A 20,214-nucleotide genomic window follows, 5' to 3' on the forward strand; every position below is an offset into this window, starting at 1 on the left:
CATTGCTTTAATTTTCCCCTCACTTTTGGGCCTTTGCTTTGCAGCTCTGGTGAGACAGTTACCAGTGTGACGAGCATGTCTCCTCTACAGCCTAAGAAGGTAAAGAAAAAGAAAGAGAAACTGGAGCAGCCACCAGCCATCCCAGCAAAAGGTATGAAAATAAGAGGCACAGAGGTATTTCAAATCCTGAGCACAACCATGGAGGGACAGCAGAGTGTGGGACGTCAGGAATCCTGCACTTTGCCACCTTCTCTGCTGTGAGGTGGCCTTTTCTTGCTCCCATCTTGGGGGAAGAAATGCCCTGTACCTGCTGTGGGACAGGCTGTCACCTCCCTGCAGCTTTAGCCATTCTGAGATGCTACTCAATGAGTCCAAGCAGGGGGTCTCAGCTCCTACTAACTAGAGGAGAGAGAGGAACCTCTGCAGCAATATTCACCCTGCTCAAAGAAAAGGTTAAAGTTAGCAAGTTGAACGTACTTGTCTGGGGATATTCTGAGGGAAGCCAGCACATTGCACTCTTTAAAACTGGTGGTGCACTTGGGAAGTCAAGCAAACTGAGCAGATAGAGAGCAGTCTCTGGGGGACTTCATTTCCAAGAGGATTTGCAACTCCGGGGTCAGTCTCACAAACTCTTGGGTGTATTTTCTGAGCAACACTGCCAGTGCTAAGCCAGTGGGAGAGAAGAGGGAAAGGACGTGAAGATTTACTGTGGGTTAGGTCACAAATGATCAGTTCCCAGAGGGTATACTTACTCTAATATTTGCATACAAACAGCATGTCTTGCATATCAGATTCTTTAATCTTATGAATTTTTCTAATTCAAAACATTGATTATGTTTCCTTGTAAAATACCTAAAATATGGTTAAACTCTTATATAAGTACATACATTTGCTTCTAATTTGATATTTATATGTAATTTATAGATTGCTAATACATATACTAAAAATGACAGTGAATGATAACAATGTGAAATGATCCCTTAATATTTATTTTTGTAGCTCCAATTGCCAATAATTTTCCAAAGCCCAAGCTCTTGAAACCTCAAAGAAAATTGATCCTGGTGAGTAATTTTCAATGACATAATTTTCTGTATACTCTTCTCTCTCAATACAAATGCTGTAATGTTGCCAGAACTCTTTAAGTTCATATATTATAAATCACCTTAAAAATTATACAGGTATTTTTTTTTTTTAAGTAATAATTTTTCAAGTGATGAATTATCTTGGTTCTTTTCATTTTGAGCATTATGTTACACTGAATTTTATTTTCCAGCTTTCTAGCAGTTCTCATGTCTACAAACTTGGCCTGTCCTTAAATGAAACCTGCTATTCATTCTCACGTGCTTCTAGCAGCTGGTGTTTTGGAAAAAAATACCAGTTACTGACAGAATCATTACTGTAGTGTTCACACTTCTTTTGAGACTTTTCAAGTGAGAAATGGGGAGCCTTATTCTGCTTTATTTCATTGGTATAAGTCAGAAATGCCTTGAATTGCAGTTATAAGATGGATATATATAGCTCATACTGAGGAAAAAAACCTTCATATAACAGTTTCTCTTGGGTATGAGTTTCTGTTTGAAATATACCCTTGCAGATACATGCCAGACAAATCAGATGGATTGTGAGACGTTCCTCTGCTTTTGTAAGAAAGCAGTGGCTGGACAAGACATCCAGTGGTAATAGAGTGACAGAGTTTTATACCAGCTCACTTCAGATGCCTATAGCTGCTGTGGTCTGCTCTGTTTTCTGTGTAGACAACAGAAAGAGAGATGAGTTAGAGTCGGAGCCTGATGCTCCAGGTAATTCAGACTGCTGCTCTGAGTTGCCTTTTGGGAATAATTTCTTCCTTCTCTGGCAATAGAGAGATCCCAGAGAGACCAACTTTCTATATTAGGTGAAGGTGGATGCCTAAAATTACGCCACTGGAATAACTCAAATGCCATGTGATGGTTTCACTTTCAGGTGAGGCTTAGAATTAGGAGCTTTCCCACCAATTGTCAGTAAAAAATCTCTACTTTTTACAACCCTGAATACCTGGACATAATGCCAGGTGACTTGAGAACAGTTCAGCTAATATCTTAGGCAATTTTACTGCTTGGATATGGAGCTTGTTGTTCCTCTACTGGTCCTGCTGGGATCGCCCCTTGGCCAGACTCTGCTTATACAGGTCAGGCTTTGGTAGAGGAAGAGGCAGAGTTTTAAAACTCCATGAAAAAGTCCTTTTGTTGACATGTGGCAGGCCAAAGCTGTGCTAAGAGGACAAAGACACAGATGAGAGCACTTGGCACCAGGGGTGACAGCCACCCTTTGCCCTGCACATGGAGTAAATTCCAGCACGTGGGCACACCAGTAATCAGGCAGTCTTCAGCTCTCTTAGGAAAAGCTCTCACCAGTTAAAGTACTCAGATACTTCCTGCAGGTCAATAAAACACATCAACACATGCTGAACTTGAAGGAAATCTGTTTCCAGATACTTTTTCTTTCTGGAATAATTCCAAGGAAAGCCCTCAAATAGCTGTTGCTCTTCCCTTCTTGCTATTCAACATGAGTCAAGGTCCAAACACTTTGGAGGTGAGCAGGAGTAAAGCCTTTTCAAACAACGAAATCAGCTTTGTCTCCCCTAGCACAACTGAGGATCCACACACTGCATGCAGACAGCAAACTGTTTTAATGCCTTGCTGTTGGACTTCAGTCAGGCAGCTGTTTCCATATGTTGCTCTCTTCCCTTTCATATTTCACCTCAGAGTGCAGCAGGAGAGATGCAGCAGCCCCCAGAAAGTACACAGTCTTTGGACATGAGTTAGTTTTAAGTTAAAAAGTGATGGAACAAATATGGACTCACCTAGCAATAAAGTGCATTAAGGGACAAAGTAAACAAAACCAAAGTCAGTCTGTAAGGCACACTCAGAAGCTGAGCAGGGCACTTCCCAGAGCAGTTTCTCAATTCTGTTCTTCTTGCCTCCTTTTACAACACAGTTGTCCATGTTTTTGAATTCTCAGGAAAAAATAATCCATACTTTCTGCTTTTAAACTACTTTTTTTTTTTTTCAGTTAGGAAAATGAAACTAATTGAAGTTAAAGAAGTTTAAAGAAAGATATAAAATACAGAAAATACAGAGAAAAAGACATATCAAATACATCTAAATGAAACTTTTTTTTTTTTATTTTTAGTAAACTTGTCTCCCCATTTTAATTCTCAAAAATTCTCAGATTTTAAATTCTCCATCTGCTTTGGGGCAAAAAAAATTATCATCATCCTGCCACATCTCTGCAGGATAAAATAACCTTTTCTTTCCAGCTATAATGATTGCACAGCTGGTGTCTACACTAGGTCTTTTTTCACTGATGGCACACGTATCACATAATCACTACTGCAAAGAGAGACACAAATTGCTGAGTTTCTGGGCTACTTTTTCATCTTCCCTGTGCAACCCAAGGAAGAAACTATACTGGGGCACTGGGACAATATTCTAGAAAACCTAAGCTAACAAGCTAGAGTGTAAAGGAACATTACAAAATAATTCCAGTGTTTTGGGAAATTTTTTTGTAATAGCCTAAATACCAGCAAAATTATTTCCAGAGGACATATGCTTTTGGTTTCTTGAAAGATGTTTATAATAAGCTAGAGAATTTCTTTTGTTGTTAACGTGCTAGAGTGGGTTGTAGTATAATTTTACAAGAACACAATAACCTGGATAAAATATGGACATAATCTCAATGAAAATTAAAAAAAAAAAAAAAAGAGAGAGAAAGCCTAATACCAAGTTCAATTGCACAGCTTTGAGTAAAGCCTTCTAAATACTCTGCTTAAGTCATATTGCTTTTGCTTTAGCCAGAATAACAATTCTATGTTCCCCCTGTTGCAAAAATATTCCCCATCAGTGTCATTCTCTATTAGCATCAATGAGAAATGTGTACAGATCAAAGGAAATAGAGATGCTGAAATGCAAAAAGGGATGTTTTTTATAGCATGCAAGAAGCACAGAGAGTCATTATGAAAAAGAAAATTCTGGGGGCCCACAAACTCTTCTCTCTAAGGGCTGTTCTACTCTAGCCTTAAGTACTTAGCCCTTTGAGTTGGTAGATATAAATCTTCTACTTCCTCAACCAAATTTTCTGGTAAGGCTTTCATTGCCTCGTAGTGATTAGCTGTCATAGCCCAAGAGTGTCAGTTACAGAACATCATCTAAATGAAAAGGCTTTAGTATCTTTCCATGAAGGTTTAAACCATCAATCTGAGGAGCTCCTGCGTGATACACTCCAACCAACTTCAGGTTGGATCAGACCTTCAAATCTTTACTTATGCAAAATTTTTGTTGACTTCATAATTTTCACACTAAATTTTAAGGGTAGGAATTTCTGCTTAGATAAGACAAGCTGTAGGGAATCTTCTGATTCTGCCACTGACGTGTGCACTCTGCTATATCATATAAATATCACACTTTGAAATCAGGTATCTATCTCCTGTATTACAAATTGTCCCTTGGGCTTAGTTCTTCAAACACATCCATGTAAGTGTCACAGTCCACAAGATTTGGCTTCTGCTGTTCCTACACTGACCAATCTCTTGAATACCCTCTCTGTTGAACAGAGTATATCTGGCTTCTCTTGCTCCCCACCACAGAGGGGTTCCTGTGTGACTTCTGGAGCAGAGTCCTCTCAGTGACCATAGTGCTGAGCTGTTTAAGAGAAGCACACATCTGCCTTCAGCTTATACAGCGTAGACAGCATTGTTTATTTCAGCATGGACTGGATCACCAGTGGCTCAGTGCTCCATGGTTACTGAGATGTGCTTCTGATGATGATGGTGTGAAAGCTACTTGAGAAACAGAAAGGGATTATGGTTATCTAAGGTGGAAGGAAATTTCTAGCAGTCAGTATTTTGCACAACTAGTAGGATTCCTCAGTAGTCTTAGCTGTAGGTATCATTTGCCCTTTCCTTGAGAAAGAAAAATAAAGTGAAATACATCTGCTGAGTAATTTTTGAATTCTGAAGCTGGGAGCAATCAGGTCTTCCCTTCTACTGGATGACTTTAAATTAAAAGCTGTGCCACCCTCTGTTAGAAGAGTTGCTTTCTCCATAACATGTAACAGAGTGATGATTTAAGCTCCCAATTTCTTAAGGCATTATTGATCTCCACAGACTCCCAGTAAGACGATACATATGATATACAAAGGGCTGGTGAACAGTTTTTCCCTTGACTCCCTGTTATTCTTTATTAATTCCATTCAGTCCTCATAATTCCTCTCTCTGTAAGATGAATAATCCTTTTTATTTTTAAGTTTCTTCGTAGGATGTGAGATGTCCATAGGACATGAATATCATTTACACATTCAGGAGATAACACATTTGGAGTAACAAAAGTGTCACCAACGAAGTGAAAACTTTTTTTTTTTTGAATGATAAGAAGGAATCAGCCTGATTTCCACCAATGTTGGTTTAGAATCTAGGAATAACTGCACCTGTAAAAGCAATAGAGCATTAGCAAAGGTGAGGATGCTCTTCCCCCAAAACTCATTCAGTTAGACTTATCAAATCATCTTCATCCCTGACTCTGTAATCATAACGTCTGTCAGATTCAATAACAAAATTTAGATGTAATGGTGAACGAGTCTTCACAAATTGTTGTAGATATTGTTCTCAGGGACATACTCTCAGGGAGTATAGGAAACATTTTATGCTATAGGGAGTAAAAAATAGGCATCTTAATGGGAAAAAATCTGCCCTTTTTAACTGATAATGCCACTAAAAGACATAATTACTACTCTCCATATTTTCCAATATCATATTTCTTAGCTTTGGCACTGAATGTCTCTCTTGATATTTCAGCACTCTTACTGGCCAGTAGATGGATTTCTAGAGGATAACTAATTTTGCAGATCTAGCTTCAGAACTTCTGCAGAAGTAATTTCTGAAGCTCCTCTGTTACAGGGGTATCTCTGGCTTTCTACTAGCAATCAAGTTACTGACATTGGTAAACACTTGAAGCTCTTAAAAAAAAAATCTTTTTCTGACTTCTGAGTTATGGTACAATCTTAATGAGGAAGTCATGCCACTAAAGTTTATAGGGTTTGAGCATTAAGTGGATCTGTGGCCCTCAAGAGCACTACTGATTTTAGCACAAGAAAGGCCACATATTTTAAAGGGAGGGATTTTCCAATGTAGATTTAAAACCAAGACTATCAGATCCTTCTCCCTCTGAAGCTACAGCGAATTTTCTCCTGCCTGACCCCACTGCCAGCATGTGCTTTCTCCAGTGTCTCGGGTGGCCCAGGCAAGGGAGTGGCAGCCCACCCACCGAACATGCTGGATCTTTGCTTCAGCACATCCTCACTTTCACCTCACTCACTGACCCTTCAGTGATGGCCTAGCTGGCAGCCACATCCCATCCCCTCCATGGCTGTAAAAAGCAAGTGCTTTGGAAAGGAGATACGCAGGGGAGATGATGGGCTACCCCCTTTCCTTTAGGCTGCACTCAGCATGCAGTTTCCACCCTTCTGGGCATGCATACAGAGACAGCCAGCAATCTCCTCCTGTGGTAACAAGCCCAGTCAGCTGGCCCTGGGAGTCCTGCCTCAGCACTTTGGGTGGAGTGTGCTCAGCAGTGACACTGGGTGCTCCTGAGCTGTGCCATCTGGACAGTATCTGCATTTTTTCTGTGGAGCTTTTTACTGACTGTGACTACAAAACAGGATGTTTCTCAAACATGAAAGGAAAAAGGCCAAAGAGTCAAGTTTGGCTTTTGCAAGAGAAAGGGAGAGAAAAATAATGGTAGTTCCAGAATGTGCTTGCTAAGAAGAGCTCCTTCATGGCAGTGGGGCAAGGCTGCCTCCTTGGTGCTGTGGAGTAACCTGGCAAGAAGTGCAATTCCTAGAGACTGGATCAGACAAACATCAGCAGCACTTCTTGACTCTGTACCTTTCCCATTTGCACTTCCTGCATCATCTCTGGGCACCACGTGTCCACCCAACAGCAGGCATGGCTGGGCCACAGGTGGCAGTTTGCCATGTACTGGTAATCACATCAGCAAACATCTGCAGAATTGGCAGGGTTTTATCCTTGCTGACCTAATCCATTCACTCATGAGTGCAGGGCATGCCAGGGAAGGTGGAGTTTCATTTTCAAGTGTTACTGCAGGAAACCAGAGTTACTAAAAATACTGTGAAGCTCTGACTGGAATTTCATAGAATGGCTTTAGAAGAGACCTTAGAGATCATCTACTTCTAGCCCCCTGCCATGTGCACAATTTGGGACATATGCTTGTTAAATCCAGAAAACTCAGAGATGAAAATTCAATGTCATCTATAGGGTTTTTTTCCCCTGTATATAAGTCTTTCTGTATCGTATCTCAAACAAAAAACTACATTACATGTGATTATATAGACGCTGAATTCAAAGGAGAATGTCTGCAGCAATAGTCTCTAAAATATTTAAGACTGAAATGAAGTGGGAAGTCAGGCCTTTTCTGCTTATTTTTGATAGTAAACTAAAAATTCCCATTGGGTTTGTCATCTTCATGATAATGTGTGTGGTCATGGAACAGTCAGATTGCAGCAGTGCAAGTTGGCATCAGTTGTTTTTCCAGAGAAGTTAAATTTATAAGGTTATTATTTGCTTGTTTTCTTCATACCTAATCACAAATTTGGATGAGAGTGGTCTTAGTTAAAACTTCAAGAACTTTCAAGTCTGACATTGCTCACAGCAAACATCCTTGAGGCTGCAAAGAAACAAACTAGCTAAGCCTGGTAGGAGCAAACTTGACGTTCCTGGTAATTATGAAATAAAATTCAGAATAATTTTGATTAAAACCCCAACCCTTCTAGTTAATTTCTAACACATTTATATACTAGATAAACCCAATAAAAACAAAACTATATAGACACATACTTTAGTTTCTTTTACATATTCACATGATAGACCTTGCGGATTGCTTAATAAGAAAAATGTTCCTATAAGTGAACTCTTTTGAATAGTTGCCAATGGGAAGAAGCTCTGTGACTGGAATAAACTAAAATTAAACTGGAAGAAACCTGGAAGAGGAATCATTTTGCATTTGCCAGAAGATACACTGGAAAATCATAACTCTTCCTAATTTATATTTTGGCAAAGTGTATGATCCCAAGATGAGAAAACAGACATAAAAGATAAATACTGTATCTAGGAATGCAACATTGGAATAGAATCCTACTTGAAAAAATAATTTCAATATTATTTTAGAACAATGATGCAATTTTTTATAAAAGGTTGTAGCCCTAGAAATCTCAATGACCTCCTAGAGGAAGACCCAGGACAGAAAGAGAAGGGTGAATGGCCGGTCATTCATTGTCTCTTCCTCTTCTGCCCTACCCTCCATCCCACCTATAACACCAGTTATTAAAGTCACACAATTGTTCCAGAAAGAAGGTGGTGGCACGGTTTCAGGTTAACACTGCCAAGACAATATCCAATCCTAATGAGAGATTAAATTGTAGAATTAGGGTTTTTTTTTTCCCTGTCTGCTCAAAAAAGTTGGTTTTGGACAAACAAACCAGCAAAATGAAATTAAACATGTGGTTGATAAATGAAGTGCAGAAGAGTGTATGGAATAAAAACCTGGCTACCACAGGTACTTAAAGTGCTATTGGCTCCCATGTACTGTTATTACACATCTTTTGCTGAAAACTGTATACCTTTCACAATTTTGAACCTCCTGTGTGTTTCCTCATATTTTCAATCAAATTATTACATACTAGAAATATGCATAAGGGAAATTATTCTACACATTTTATGGTGTGCTGTTGCTTGTAGCAGTAATTGAAGTACCTTTTCCACTTATGAAAGTACTAATTTTATTTGGTTTTATTGCTTTTCTAGATGCAATTATTTATTTAGTGTGTTTTGGCTTTATTAAATTATGTTTACTATAGGAACATCATAAAAATGTATGAAAGCAACACATCAGCCACTACTGCCCAATGACTTATTTTGGGGAATCTAGTGTTATTTTTCATATCCAAACATAATAGAATAAGGTAAGAATAAAGAGATAATCTACACTGGAAAACAATGCAATTTTGAGATAATATAATAAAACACCTGGACAATATGATTTCATAAATCTCACTTCTAAAATTTACATGAGCTGGGCATTAGGGTGGCTATTTTAGGACATGCGGCATTTTCTAAATGGAAACATAAGAAATATGATTAAACATGGGGAAAACATATACAGATTTAACTTGTCCTGAACAACTGGTTCCTACAGAACAATGAAAATATTTCTACCTCAACAGATGTCTGCATCAGACTTAGGATGTAGAATTTTACTCTAGCAGTGATCAACAGCTTTGTTTCAAAAGTTTTATCAGATTCATTTTTAGGAGGCTTTTCACATGCAGTGTGAAGGTCTGATGTGACACTAAAGCTGGCAGCAAAATTCTCAATACCTTCAAACAGAAACTCAATATACTGTCATACACTGAAAATAAAATCTTCAGCATTTGTTGGTGTTATTGTGGTGTCCACCCTCAATGTAACTCCTGTATTTAGCTTCTGTTATTAGCATAACTGAATAGACAGGCACATATCATTTGAAATCTCAAAAGGAATCTCTAACTTAGCATAAAAGCAGAAAACAACTGAAGTGCCTAGAAACTGAGGCTAATACTCTCAGGATAGAAAGAAGAGGGTAATATAAAAATTTTTCAGGCATCACAGCAGTTGACCAAGAGTTTTTTTCAAGTCTTTAAGCCAAGGCCAGGATAGGAGAGATGTCCTTCTAAACACTGTGATTCAGTTCAGTCTTAATATATTAACAAAGAAAATATATGTTTGATTTCTCTTACAGTCAAGATCTGTCTGGATCCACAGGAATTCCTTTTGTCATTACACCAGAGAATTCAGCAAATGCAGGAAATGTTCTATGTTGTCAAGAGCAGAGCATTTGATAGTGAATAAGGACCAGGAGTTGAGATGAAATAGGGTATTGGGGGAGGGAGGGAAGACAGTGTGACCAGTGAAATGCAAAGGAGCCAGCCCTGCAGGCAGTGCCCTGCAAAGGGCTTGTACTCACTTTGCACAGATTGGTTGACTTCAGCGACACCACTTACAGCAGCAGCTGCACAAATTTTGGAGGATTTGATCTGCAGGGAAGAAATAAGATTAAATTAATGCTGGAAAAGTGTAAACTTTCTCACCCTGATGTAAGCAACCTGAAATGCTGAGTGTGAGCAACTGTCACGGCAAAAGGAGAGGATTCCAGCGCAGTGTGAAGGACAGGAAGCAGGGGAGCACAGGGACTGATTTCAGAGGGTATTAGATGCTTATCTTTTTAGGCAGAAGACAATACAATACTTATTCAAACACATTTCAATGAAACAGGAATCATTTGTGTTAAATCAGAAATAAATAAGTAATAAATAAAATGTGAAACTTTTGGCCTTGGCAAATATTTACAATTTCTTCCTAACATTTAAGTACTGTGTGGAAAAACTTGGTTTATGAAATTTGAAACTTTATGAACTTTAAACTTCAGTTTTAAGTTTACAAATGCCATTTCTTAGTCTGAGAGATGCAAGCTTTTCATGGTTACTTCTTGTGACTGCAAAAATTTTCATGGCTGAAATGTTTTGGTTTTTTTATTGTCTTCTGCACTTCAACTTGAGGACACCAGTTATTTGGGTAGAACACAGTACTCAAGAAGATAAAGAACCAATTCTCCAGTTCTTCACTTGCATAGGGCTGTAGAACTTCACCCTTTTTCAGGGAGCATAAACCTCAGTCTTCTACAGATGAACTGAAATCCATTTCAAGTACTGAGGGTCTCACATACAATTCCACAGCAACTATTTTATTTGTTGCTACATTTTCTGAGGTGAATTAGACATGAACAACCCACTCCCAGCTGTGAGCAAAACACACGCAGGAGCACAATACAAGATTTTCCTCCTCTAAGCCACCTGAGTCTGGATGAAGCTGCCAATAGCAGTAGGCAGCTTCTGCCACACATGAGAAATTTGTTCAGTAAATTTTATTGACCATCTCCCTTAGCTAAATTTTATAGTTTTAAGTCAAATTCAATCATTGTAATACAGCAGACAGTTTTGGTGGTATGGCCTTTATTCTAAACTCTGAACTCATCTATAGCTTGGCAAAAGTGGTGAAATTCCACTGGAATGGCAGTAATTCTATCCAGTTTTTTCTGCCTTCTGCGTATTTTTAACATTTTTTGGTTCTGTTAAGAAATATACTGAGAGGCTCTGTGAGTGGCTGTGATTAGAGATGTAACTGGTCCAAGGTTTACAGCTGGAAAGCACATCTGGCATATATCTTTCATATTGTGAAACCTGCAATAAATAAAATTTGGAAATTTAGTATTAAGAAGGCTGAACATTTTGCTAACATACATCTTTCAAATCTATAATACTTGAATTGTCAAAATATTCTGTGTTTGTGAAATTAGAAGCAAATCTGAAAATCCTACTTAGCCCTGTTTCCTGTTTTTAATACTGTTTTTATTTCATCTTCTATGAACTAGCTCTAATGCAGAGTAAACTGCTTAACAACCTAGCAGAATTAGAATGGGTGGGAGAAGAACTATACCCAATGTTATCAAATACCTACATTCAGTGGTAATGACATTATAACAAATTTGTTGGTTGTGTTTTGCAGCCAAAAATCGCAGAGGAGAATTTAACATATGCTGAACTTGAACTGATGAAGCCAATTCAGGAAGCCAAAGGCATTTCCAGTATGACAGTCTACGCACAGATACTCTTTGAGGAGAACAAGCTGTAATAGTTCATGCCTGTATAAATGTCCTTTGTCTGTGTTCTATTTAATTCTTGCTGTGCTGTTTATTTATAAAAATCATACAAATGTCCTTATTTTTTTATATTCATTCATGCACTTCTATTTTTCTATGAGACTTTTAAACACGATGTAGTTGAAAGTAATCATAGAAAAAGCAGCTGGTCAACAAGTGACATCCCAGAGATCCCCTTTGTGGTGTTCTGTACCTCTGTTGGAAATGGACTGAAGTTCCACCAGGGGCATTTTGAACACTAAACGTTATTCCTTCTTTACTGCTGATGTGATGAGTCCAGCTGCAAATGTCAGTATCTTAGCAAGCCTCAGGAGGACAAACAGCAGGATCCTTGCCCATCAACCTGCTACTGAAGGAAAAGACCACTGACCAGGAAAATGGCCACTTTAATGCATTTCGTCCTATCAGAAAAATAATAACCCAGTAACGCTGAGACCTTTTGTTGAAGCCAAGGAAAAGCTAAAATTACTTTTTCTACTTCTTTTTCCCTTCTTCAGAAATAGTTAAAAAGGTTTGTGTTCTATGTTTTCAAATTCCCTTTTGTAAATGACATTGTCTTTAAAAATGTACGCTACTTTTAGTATGGTGTTTGAAATAAAATATTTCAAAATAATATGAAGGAAACATTTATAGTTAAACTCCCATGATTTAAGGAAGAATATTCATAGCTTGGGAATATCTCCCAGGATTTGATTTTTTAAAATTCTGATTGGGAATAGGAAAAACTTGATAATGAGTAAAAAACTGAGAGAACCAGGACACTGCTTTTGGTCTTGACTTAGTTTCGCATTTCCAAACCTGTAAAAGTTTCCTCCTTTAGCCTGCACTAATGAGCTGCTGATCTAGAGGAAAAAATTACACATCATCTCCTTCAGTATGGAACAGACTCTCTAAAGCCCTGCTGACTTCAGAGTTATTTCTTTGGAAAGACCAGGGCTCAGGAGATAGGGAAGTGAACCTAATGTCAGGACACAAAATAACATTCCTTTTACTTTACGTCTTGATAACTGAGAGGTTCCTTTTCCTCTGATACACATTCATGGAAAATGAGCTATTCTGTGCCATCCTGGGCATTTCAGTCATGAAGAGTAGCTGGACTGATGTTTTCAAACTCATGTATCTTCAGCGTCTAGATTTCCCCAAAGCTCAGTGATAATTCAAATACCTAACATCTTTCAGCTCTTGGGAAGCTTTAACCCCTGAGTAACCGTGCAGTTCATGGAGATGTAGAAGCCTGGGCTCTTTAGGTCACCATCAGGTCATGGAGAGCCGTACTTGGCACGTGCCAGGTCTTCTCCAGGTCTGTGAGGGAGCCCCATGACAGGCTGCTTATTCAGCAGTATTTAATGTGGATTTTGGAGTAGCACTCCTTGGGCTCTGGAGTCATAACTAAGATGGCCCAAGTTGCTTCTTCCTTTACAGGTCACACCCCTTTAGTGACAGAACAGCTTCTCACCAGGGAGGGCTCAGAGCACAGCTGGGAATCACCACAGGAACATTCGTGCCCTCGTTCCTGTTACTGCATGGGAGTGCAGGAGAGGAGGATGGTGGGACAATCAAGGATGGGGACATGCATCCAAGGGCAACCATGTGACAGAGCACATCACTGCCTTTTGGAGGATTTCACCAGAAAAAGCGAGTCTCTATAAACTGCTTTTTAACTTTTTTGAACAGTGGTAGAGATTAGGCAGCACACATAGTCTGCTATTGTCTAGCCAGGATCTGTAAATATAAAATGCAGTCATCTTCTTCCACATTGGATAAAAATCTCTTCTATAAAAAGGAATTTAAGAAAAGCTTATCAGGCTAACCATTATGTACAGTACTAATTCCAATTCTATTCTATCATCAAAACAGTTCTTTCCAAACTAAGGCCAGCTTTCATCAGTAGATTTGTTAGTAATTATTTGCATTTTTAATGTTTGCATTTGTGAGCTGTCAAAAAAGATGTTTGTTTCACCTTTGCGTTATTCCAGGAGTTAATCACCCACCAAAAGGGCGTGGTAACTTTCCTTGTTCTGTGATCAGGTGTTGGACTTTCAGTGACAACAGCAATCAACTAATTCATTGACCAAAACCAGATTGGTGCTAATGAGTGATTCAACATTCAGGGATCAATTTTGAAACAGCCAGTTTAACTGACTATTCAGAGAGGACATCTGTAATGCAGACAGCTGTTCAAAAGGCCTTAGAAAAATATAGAATTTATTAGTTGCTACTTTGGAATTTAAAATCCTAACACATTAATGATTTGACCACTTAGCTGTGAAAACTTTCAGATCTGGTTACATTTCTTTTGCATAGAACTGGCCATTGTGCCCATTGTTCTGAAGAATCCTCTACTGTATATTTATGCCCAGCATGTTAATGAATACCATTCTTTATGTATTAATATCCTATATATTCTTGTTTATGTTTGATATCTAATTCCCTAAAATAATAGGTAATTGAACTGAATAAATTACCATTTTTAAGATTTGTTGTCTTAGTCTCTGTAGGATTTATTGCTTCCTAGAGAGGGATATTGCTTCCTAGATTGAAGGACATGTGTTTATCTCTTACACAGCATTTAGAAAGTCACAGTATTTGGAATTGAATTCTTCATTCTGAAGAAAATTCCAGCTTTTTAAATGTTTTCTATTTGGAACTGACTTCAGATGCAGCAGAATCCTGAAAGGCAACAGACCAACTGAGTGAAACAAGGCCAGAAATATTACTTGGGAGAACACCCATCTTCCCAAGAAGGTATTTCCTGTATCTTTTCTTATGCAATGTCCACCTAGATTTAATAATGTCAGATCACATCACCAGGGAAAGGAAAAATATCGTCCTGCAATTAATTGCATATCTGTAAGTGTCAAAGCAGCCCACTGAAAGACTACAGAGAAGAAAATTTCATTGTGTGTAATATGCTTTAGTATGAGAAATGCAGAATAAATGGATTTAGCTCCTTTTAAGAGGAATTGCAAGGCCAAATTAATCCCTAGCCTAACTCTCTCTGGCTTTAGCAGAACAGCAACAGAGCTGAAGGTGGCCCACAGTTCTTTTATGACAGGAGTTCCCATGAAGACTCTTAGTACCTTATTAAGCAGCAGTTGGAGTCTGTTGAGTCACACTATTTTGGTTACTCCTTCTGTTGTCATTGGTAAAACATGCCTTTGTGCTGAAATCTTAACAAATACAGCTCTATTAGCTTCACACCAATTTAATATTGGATTGTTAAACGTTAATGTACTGCACCCAATAGCTTTAAATAGAATTAGATATGTTTACAGCTTTGGTTAAATGCACCTTGTTCCTCCACATTAAATTTTATTACTAGAATCCTCCATCAGCAAATAGGAGTAAATCATATTAGTGTCACAGGCTGTGTGGGGGTTGAATCTGCAGCCCAAGGAAAAGGTATTTTATTACTCTTTATTACAACTTTCTAATTGGTAGGTGTGGTCAGCATGCCATTATCTCTGCAATTGCAAGCAAATTATTTGTTTTAGTATAACTGGAACGTAATTGTGGGGTTCTTTTCATTAAAAAGTTCAATAAACTTCTGTCCTTAGCCAAGGTTTGGCCAGGTGATGCTGGCAAAGAGGGACTCACACCAGAAAAGATTGCATGTAATGTTTACTTTGTAGGTTAAATTCTGCTTTTAGAGGGCATCTCCAACACACCTTGGGTGAGTGACATCCAGGTGCCAAGATCTTTTTTGGCTTCAGTCTTACCTGCCAGGGTAAAAGATAGAATTCCTAAATCTTACTGCATAATAAGTGGTCCTCTGAATTTTCTGCGCTGATGTGAAATGTACTCATTCCAGTGCTTTGTTTCACTGGCAGCTTTGATTCCATGTCACTACCTTGGCTGGGCTGATCAAAAGACTGCATGTCAGTGGAGGACTCTTGCATAGCAATAGGCATTTCATGAATCCTCTGTGCCTTGGCACCCTGTTGTGTCTCTCTTGTTCCTTACCAGCATTGCTGGGCTGTTTCCAAACCCCACAAAGGGCTTTTCAGTCTTCCACCACTATGGTCAGAAATGTTTTGGCAGCCCTTCGTGAGCCTCCTGCTGAGACCTGCTCAGGTTTTCATTTTACGTAACAGAGACAGGAACTGCAGCTGTGTTTCCCTGCTGTGAGGATCTAAGACCTGCTCTGTGAGGATCTGTCCCTGCATCTTACAGCAGGGAAGTAGGAGGTCATGTCCACAGAGGCCATAGGCAATCTCACTTGGGTTGTGATCCTGGCTAGGGAGAAACTTAGGGGAAAGGGACTGGTTTGGTCAAACACAAGCTTTCCCTCATGGACTTAATTTGAGTTAAGCCTTGTTAAAATCCTATCTATTTGTCTGTAGCAGTATTTTGCCATAAGGAAGTGAACGAGAACACAAGAGTGCTTTTGGGCTTTGTACATAGAGCTGTGAAAAGACAAGATCACCTCTGGGGCTTTGGCCTTCCTGTTCCAGACTGGCATCACCTTGGGCACAGCTAACAGCAGTACATAACTACCCACAACCTCTCATCTTTCCTTGAGAAATTAGCCATTTATACTTTTGGGTTATCCTGAGGAATGAAGAGGCCTGCAGGAACTTCTCTGACTGCTAAGACAAACTCTCCTGACACTGAGGAGGGTGGAGGACCACAGCACAGAACAAAGATATCACATAAAATATACAGAACAAAAAAACACATGTGGATGGGAACAGCTGTCACATTCAAACAGTAACTGGATGCATGTTCTCCCCTTACCATGAAAGCAAGTAAGAAGTCACTGAATACTGCTCAGTGGTGCTGCACCATTTCCTCCACCTCTCATTCTGCCTGCTGTGCATAGGAACTAGAATGAAAACTGTTCAGTGCTCTCTGTGAAGGGGTTTTTCAGGCAATCAGTTAAGCAGCTTTACACATCTCTTTCCCCTGAACTAGTCCTGTGGGGCTGAAGCCAGAGAGTTAGGCCAGGAATTAATTTGGCCTTGCAGCTCTTCTTAAAAGGAGCTAAATCCATTTTTTCTGCACTTCTCACACTAAAGCATATTATACTTGGTGAAATTTTCTTTGTAGTCTTTCAATGGTTACTTTGATACTTATAGATGTGTAATTAATTACAAGATGATGTTTTCCTTTCTCCAAGACCTTATTATATCATGGTGGACATAGAATAAGAAAAGTCAAGAATCATGGGCTAAGTGCTCAGGTCAGAGGAAGATCAACAATTTTCTATACAGTTATTTTCTCCATGGCACCTCTTCATCTTAAATGGTCCTGCTTTGCAACGATACTCTGCTCTTAGAGGAAAATATGCCCTTCAAATCCCTCAAACAAACATAGCTATGCTCACTTCTACCTCTACTTCCTCCTTGCTTGCTCTCAAAGAACAACCAGAGGATAGAAGAGGAACTAACACAAAAGCCAAAATTAGTAAATCACCATGCACATGATTACAGCAAATGGCAAAGGCCGCTCCTATGCATTACTATAAAAAATAACACTAATTGGGATGCTTTGCAATTTCCTGTACAACCCATAATTAGGTTAGATAAGAAACTAGCAGTGTCTAAGTGCTATAAATGTCTAAATTAAGTTATTTTGAAAGTGCTTGGCACTTTGACATTTGAGAGTTCAGAGTAATTGGGGTATTGAAATAAAATTACTTCTGTTATTTAAAAGGTCATTATCTTCTTCGGGTAGATATATAAGGACTATTTTCTACTCTACTGAGCTGGTCTATTTGGTTCAATTAGACCTGCTTCAGTAGATTTCTAGTGGGCCTCCTCCCACTTATCACAGCCCAGCACTGGCACAGAGGAGGGCCTGTAAATATACAGCCCAGATATGGAATATATATTCAGCTCATAATCAGGCTCTGAAGAGCCCCGAGTTTCTCCCATGGACACCACAGGCTGCTATACAATAAGGTGGCAAATTAGTTCTGACACAACAAATGCTGGCTGAAGCCAGGCAGACAGAGGCTTTGGAGCAAATCAGGATTTCACCTTCCCAACCAAATAATCTCATAGTCTGGCAGTAGCTGTGGTTATTTCTGTAACTACTGGAATTCCTTTATACCGTTACCATTTAGAACATCCATGGTCCCACTGTCACACAAAGATACACCTTTTGCTTACTTACTAGATCTGGTACTCTGCAACTGTGTAAGTCAAAGGTGGGAATTTAAATGACTGCACCTTGACTGCATTTGATTTTGATCAGTCCATTGACATTGGCTGAGGAGACTTAACTTACCACCCCTTCTTCACTGGAGATGCCACAGCCAGGAGATGGTAGGGAATGGACTGAGCACTGGAGGGGCAAAAGAGCACTCTCACCCCTGTGGCTTACTTCATGTGCTCCCCTCAGGAGAGCAGAGCATCCCATCAAAACTGGAGTAGATATGGGAACAGGAGATTTTGTTGTCTCTCTTGGCCAGAGAACATATGTGCAAGGGAGAAACATAGTCCTGAGAGCCTCATGTCCAAACTGAACAAGGAGACAATTTCTGACCTGAAACAAAGAAGTTCCCATGCTGCTGTTACCCCCATGACAGCTCCACACCAAAGTCTCCACATGCATAGAGTTGCAACACCTGAATATGAAACACATCAAGTGACTGCTGGACAGAGGCACCACTGTCCCCATCAGAAGGGCTACATTTGCTCAGTACTCATTACATCACTAATTATTGTGGTCACTAATTCATTATGGTCACTAATATTCCAATGTACTGCTGAAGGCTGCCTGGTTCTGGGTACCAATTTCCTTAAGACATTTAACCCTAGTGCAGGGAATAAGGACGAGCTCTTTTAGATAAGCCCTCTAAAAAATTTCATGTGGCAAATTTTCATGAGTCTCCTGATGCTTGGGAAGAGCTCTGATGACAAACTGTCTGTCAGAAAAAAGTACAGAGAGGGTTGTCATTCCTCCACAGGAATTACACCAGCCTGTACCCTCTCAAACACCCCCATCATCCTGGCTGACTTCAGTGACAATAATTGGCATGCACACATCTGAACAGTGACACCAATAATGCAACAACTGATCCCTGAGTTGGGAAGAGTAGCACATAGTGACAACTACAGGGAAAATTTCCCTGTGGGAATTACAGATTGCCATGCATAGATTTATCAAAAAAGGTTCAAATAAATTCTCTTTTTTGAGGATGCAAAGGCCTTGCAGTGCACAGGCAAATATTGCCTCATGAATGTTAACTAGCCCGCAAAATGCTAGAGATCAGACTCTACTTAATGCTCAGTGTTATAAGACTTCTGTTGCTGAAAAAGGAAGCAAGATAGCCTGTGTAATAACCAAATAAGTGTAATTAAGGCATTTTAGGGTTTATGGTACTCAATTAGATTAAACTAGCTTTTAAAGTCACAAAGGTTTGGTTGTTCCACATTTCTCTTCTTCATTTCCCCAGAGGGCAGAGTTAAAACTTATTCCTGCATTTCTTATCCTTATGGCATTGAATTTCTTTTAAGGATAATTTTCATCCTGAGCTACTTACCCCGTGCAAAAGTTGCTTCGGAGATAATTATAACAGTCTGTTGATGTTCACACTGTTCCACTTAAAGTAACAACGGAGTTGTGCTAAAAGTATTTGCTGTGGAATTGCTATACCTCATTTTTCAAGCATATTCTAGATCTGCTACCCCTACATCCCAGGCATGTGTAACATCAGCATACTCACAATTCACACCACTACTGCCCCTGGCCTAGCACCAAGGCTTTTCTATGTATCAGTCAAAGCCACCTCCACATCCAGAGCTGATGGAATTTCCTGGACATTTTCATGGATATTCACAATTTACCAAATGCGCAGGAGACCAAAACAGATATTAAAACAGGTGGTTGCAACAGGGTTAATTTCAGGTGATCCTTCAACCACTTATTACAAATTTTGAGCAAAAACTTCCTGTCCAGAGATTACCTGTAGAAAAATGACCTGGTAGCACTCTAGTCCTGTCACACACACTGGCTGTATCAGGCCTACAAAATTTGTTATCTGCAGCATGCTGACATTTGTGCCTTAACTCTGCAATCTGAGTCATGCTTTTGGTACTCACAGTATGTGTTTCTTCCCATGATTTATGTTGTTTGGGAAAAATTATCTGGAGTTAGAGAAGAACGCAAAATGTTTTCAACCAAGCATTGTTGTACAGCAAATCATTCCTAATGAGGACTTCTACCAGGATGAAATTACAACCCACTTCTATTCATCTGCCTTTTATATTCTCCCAAATTACAGCTCCTTGAAGATGAGGAAAGATGAAGATGCTCAACTTGGGAAAACATTTAACATGCTGACTTTCATTCACACATGCACACTCTGGACCGGTTCTCTGTGATTCAAAACAGATGTTGCTGAAACAACTACTGAAGATTTAAGAGAAGTGATGTTAGGCACAAGGAGCTGAGCCTGTCAAAT

The 20,214-nt window shown here is 39.3% G+C and overlaps 1 protein-coding gene across 1 annotated transcript in view; it reads left to right on the forward strand.

The window, feature by feature from the left end:
• VSTM4 (V-set and transmembrane domain containing 4) overlaps positions 1-14,282 on the forward strand; it is a 32,010-nt gene extending 17,728 nt beyond the window's left edge. Inside the window, exons 6-8 of the mRNA XM_053984431.1 lie at positions 45-151; positions 1,000-1,061; positions 11,651-14,282. Of these exons, the coding sequence (XP_053840406.1) occupies positions 45-151; positions 1,000-1,061; positions 11,651-11,776 (295 nt within the window). The 3' untranslated portion in view covers positions 11,777-14,282. The remainder of the gene's footprint in view (positions 1-44; positions 152-999; positions 1,062-11,650) is intronic.
• Positions 14,283-20,214: the final 5,932 nt, after the last annotated feature.

This window comes from Vidua macroura, chromosome 8 (assembly GCF_024509145.1).
Source record: "Vidua macroura isolate BioBank_ID:100142 chromosome 8, ASM2450914v1, whole genome shotgun sequence".
Lineage (NCBI taxonomy): Eukaryota > Metazoa > Chordata > Aves > Passeriformes > Viduidae > Vidua > Vidua macroura.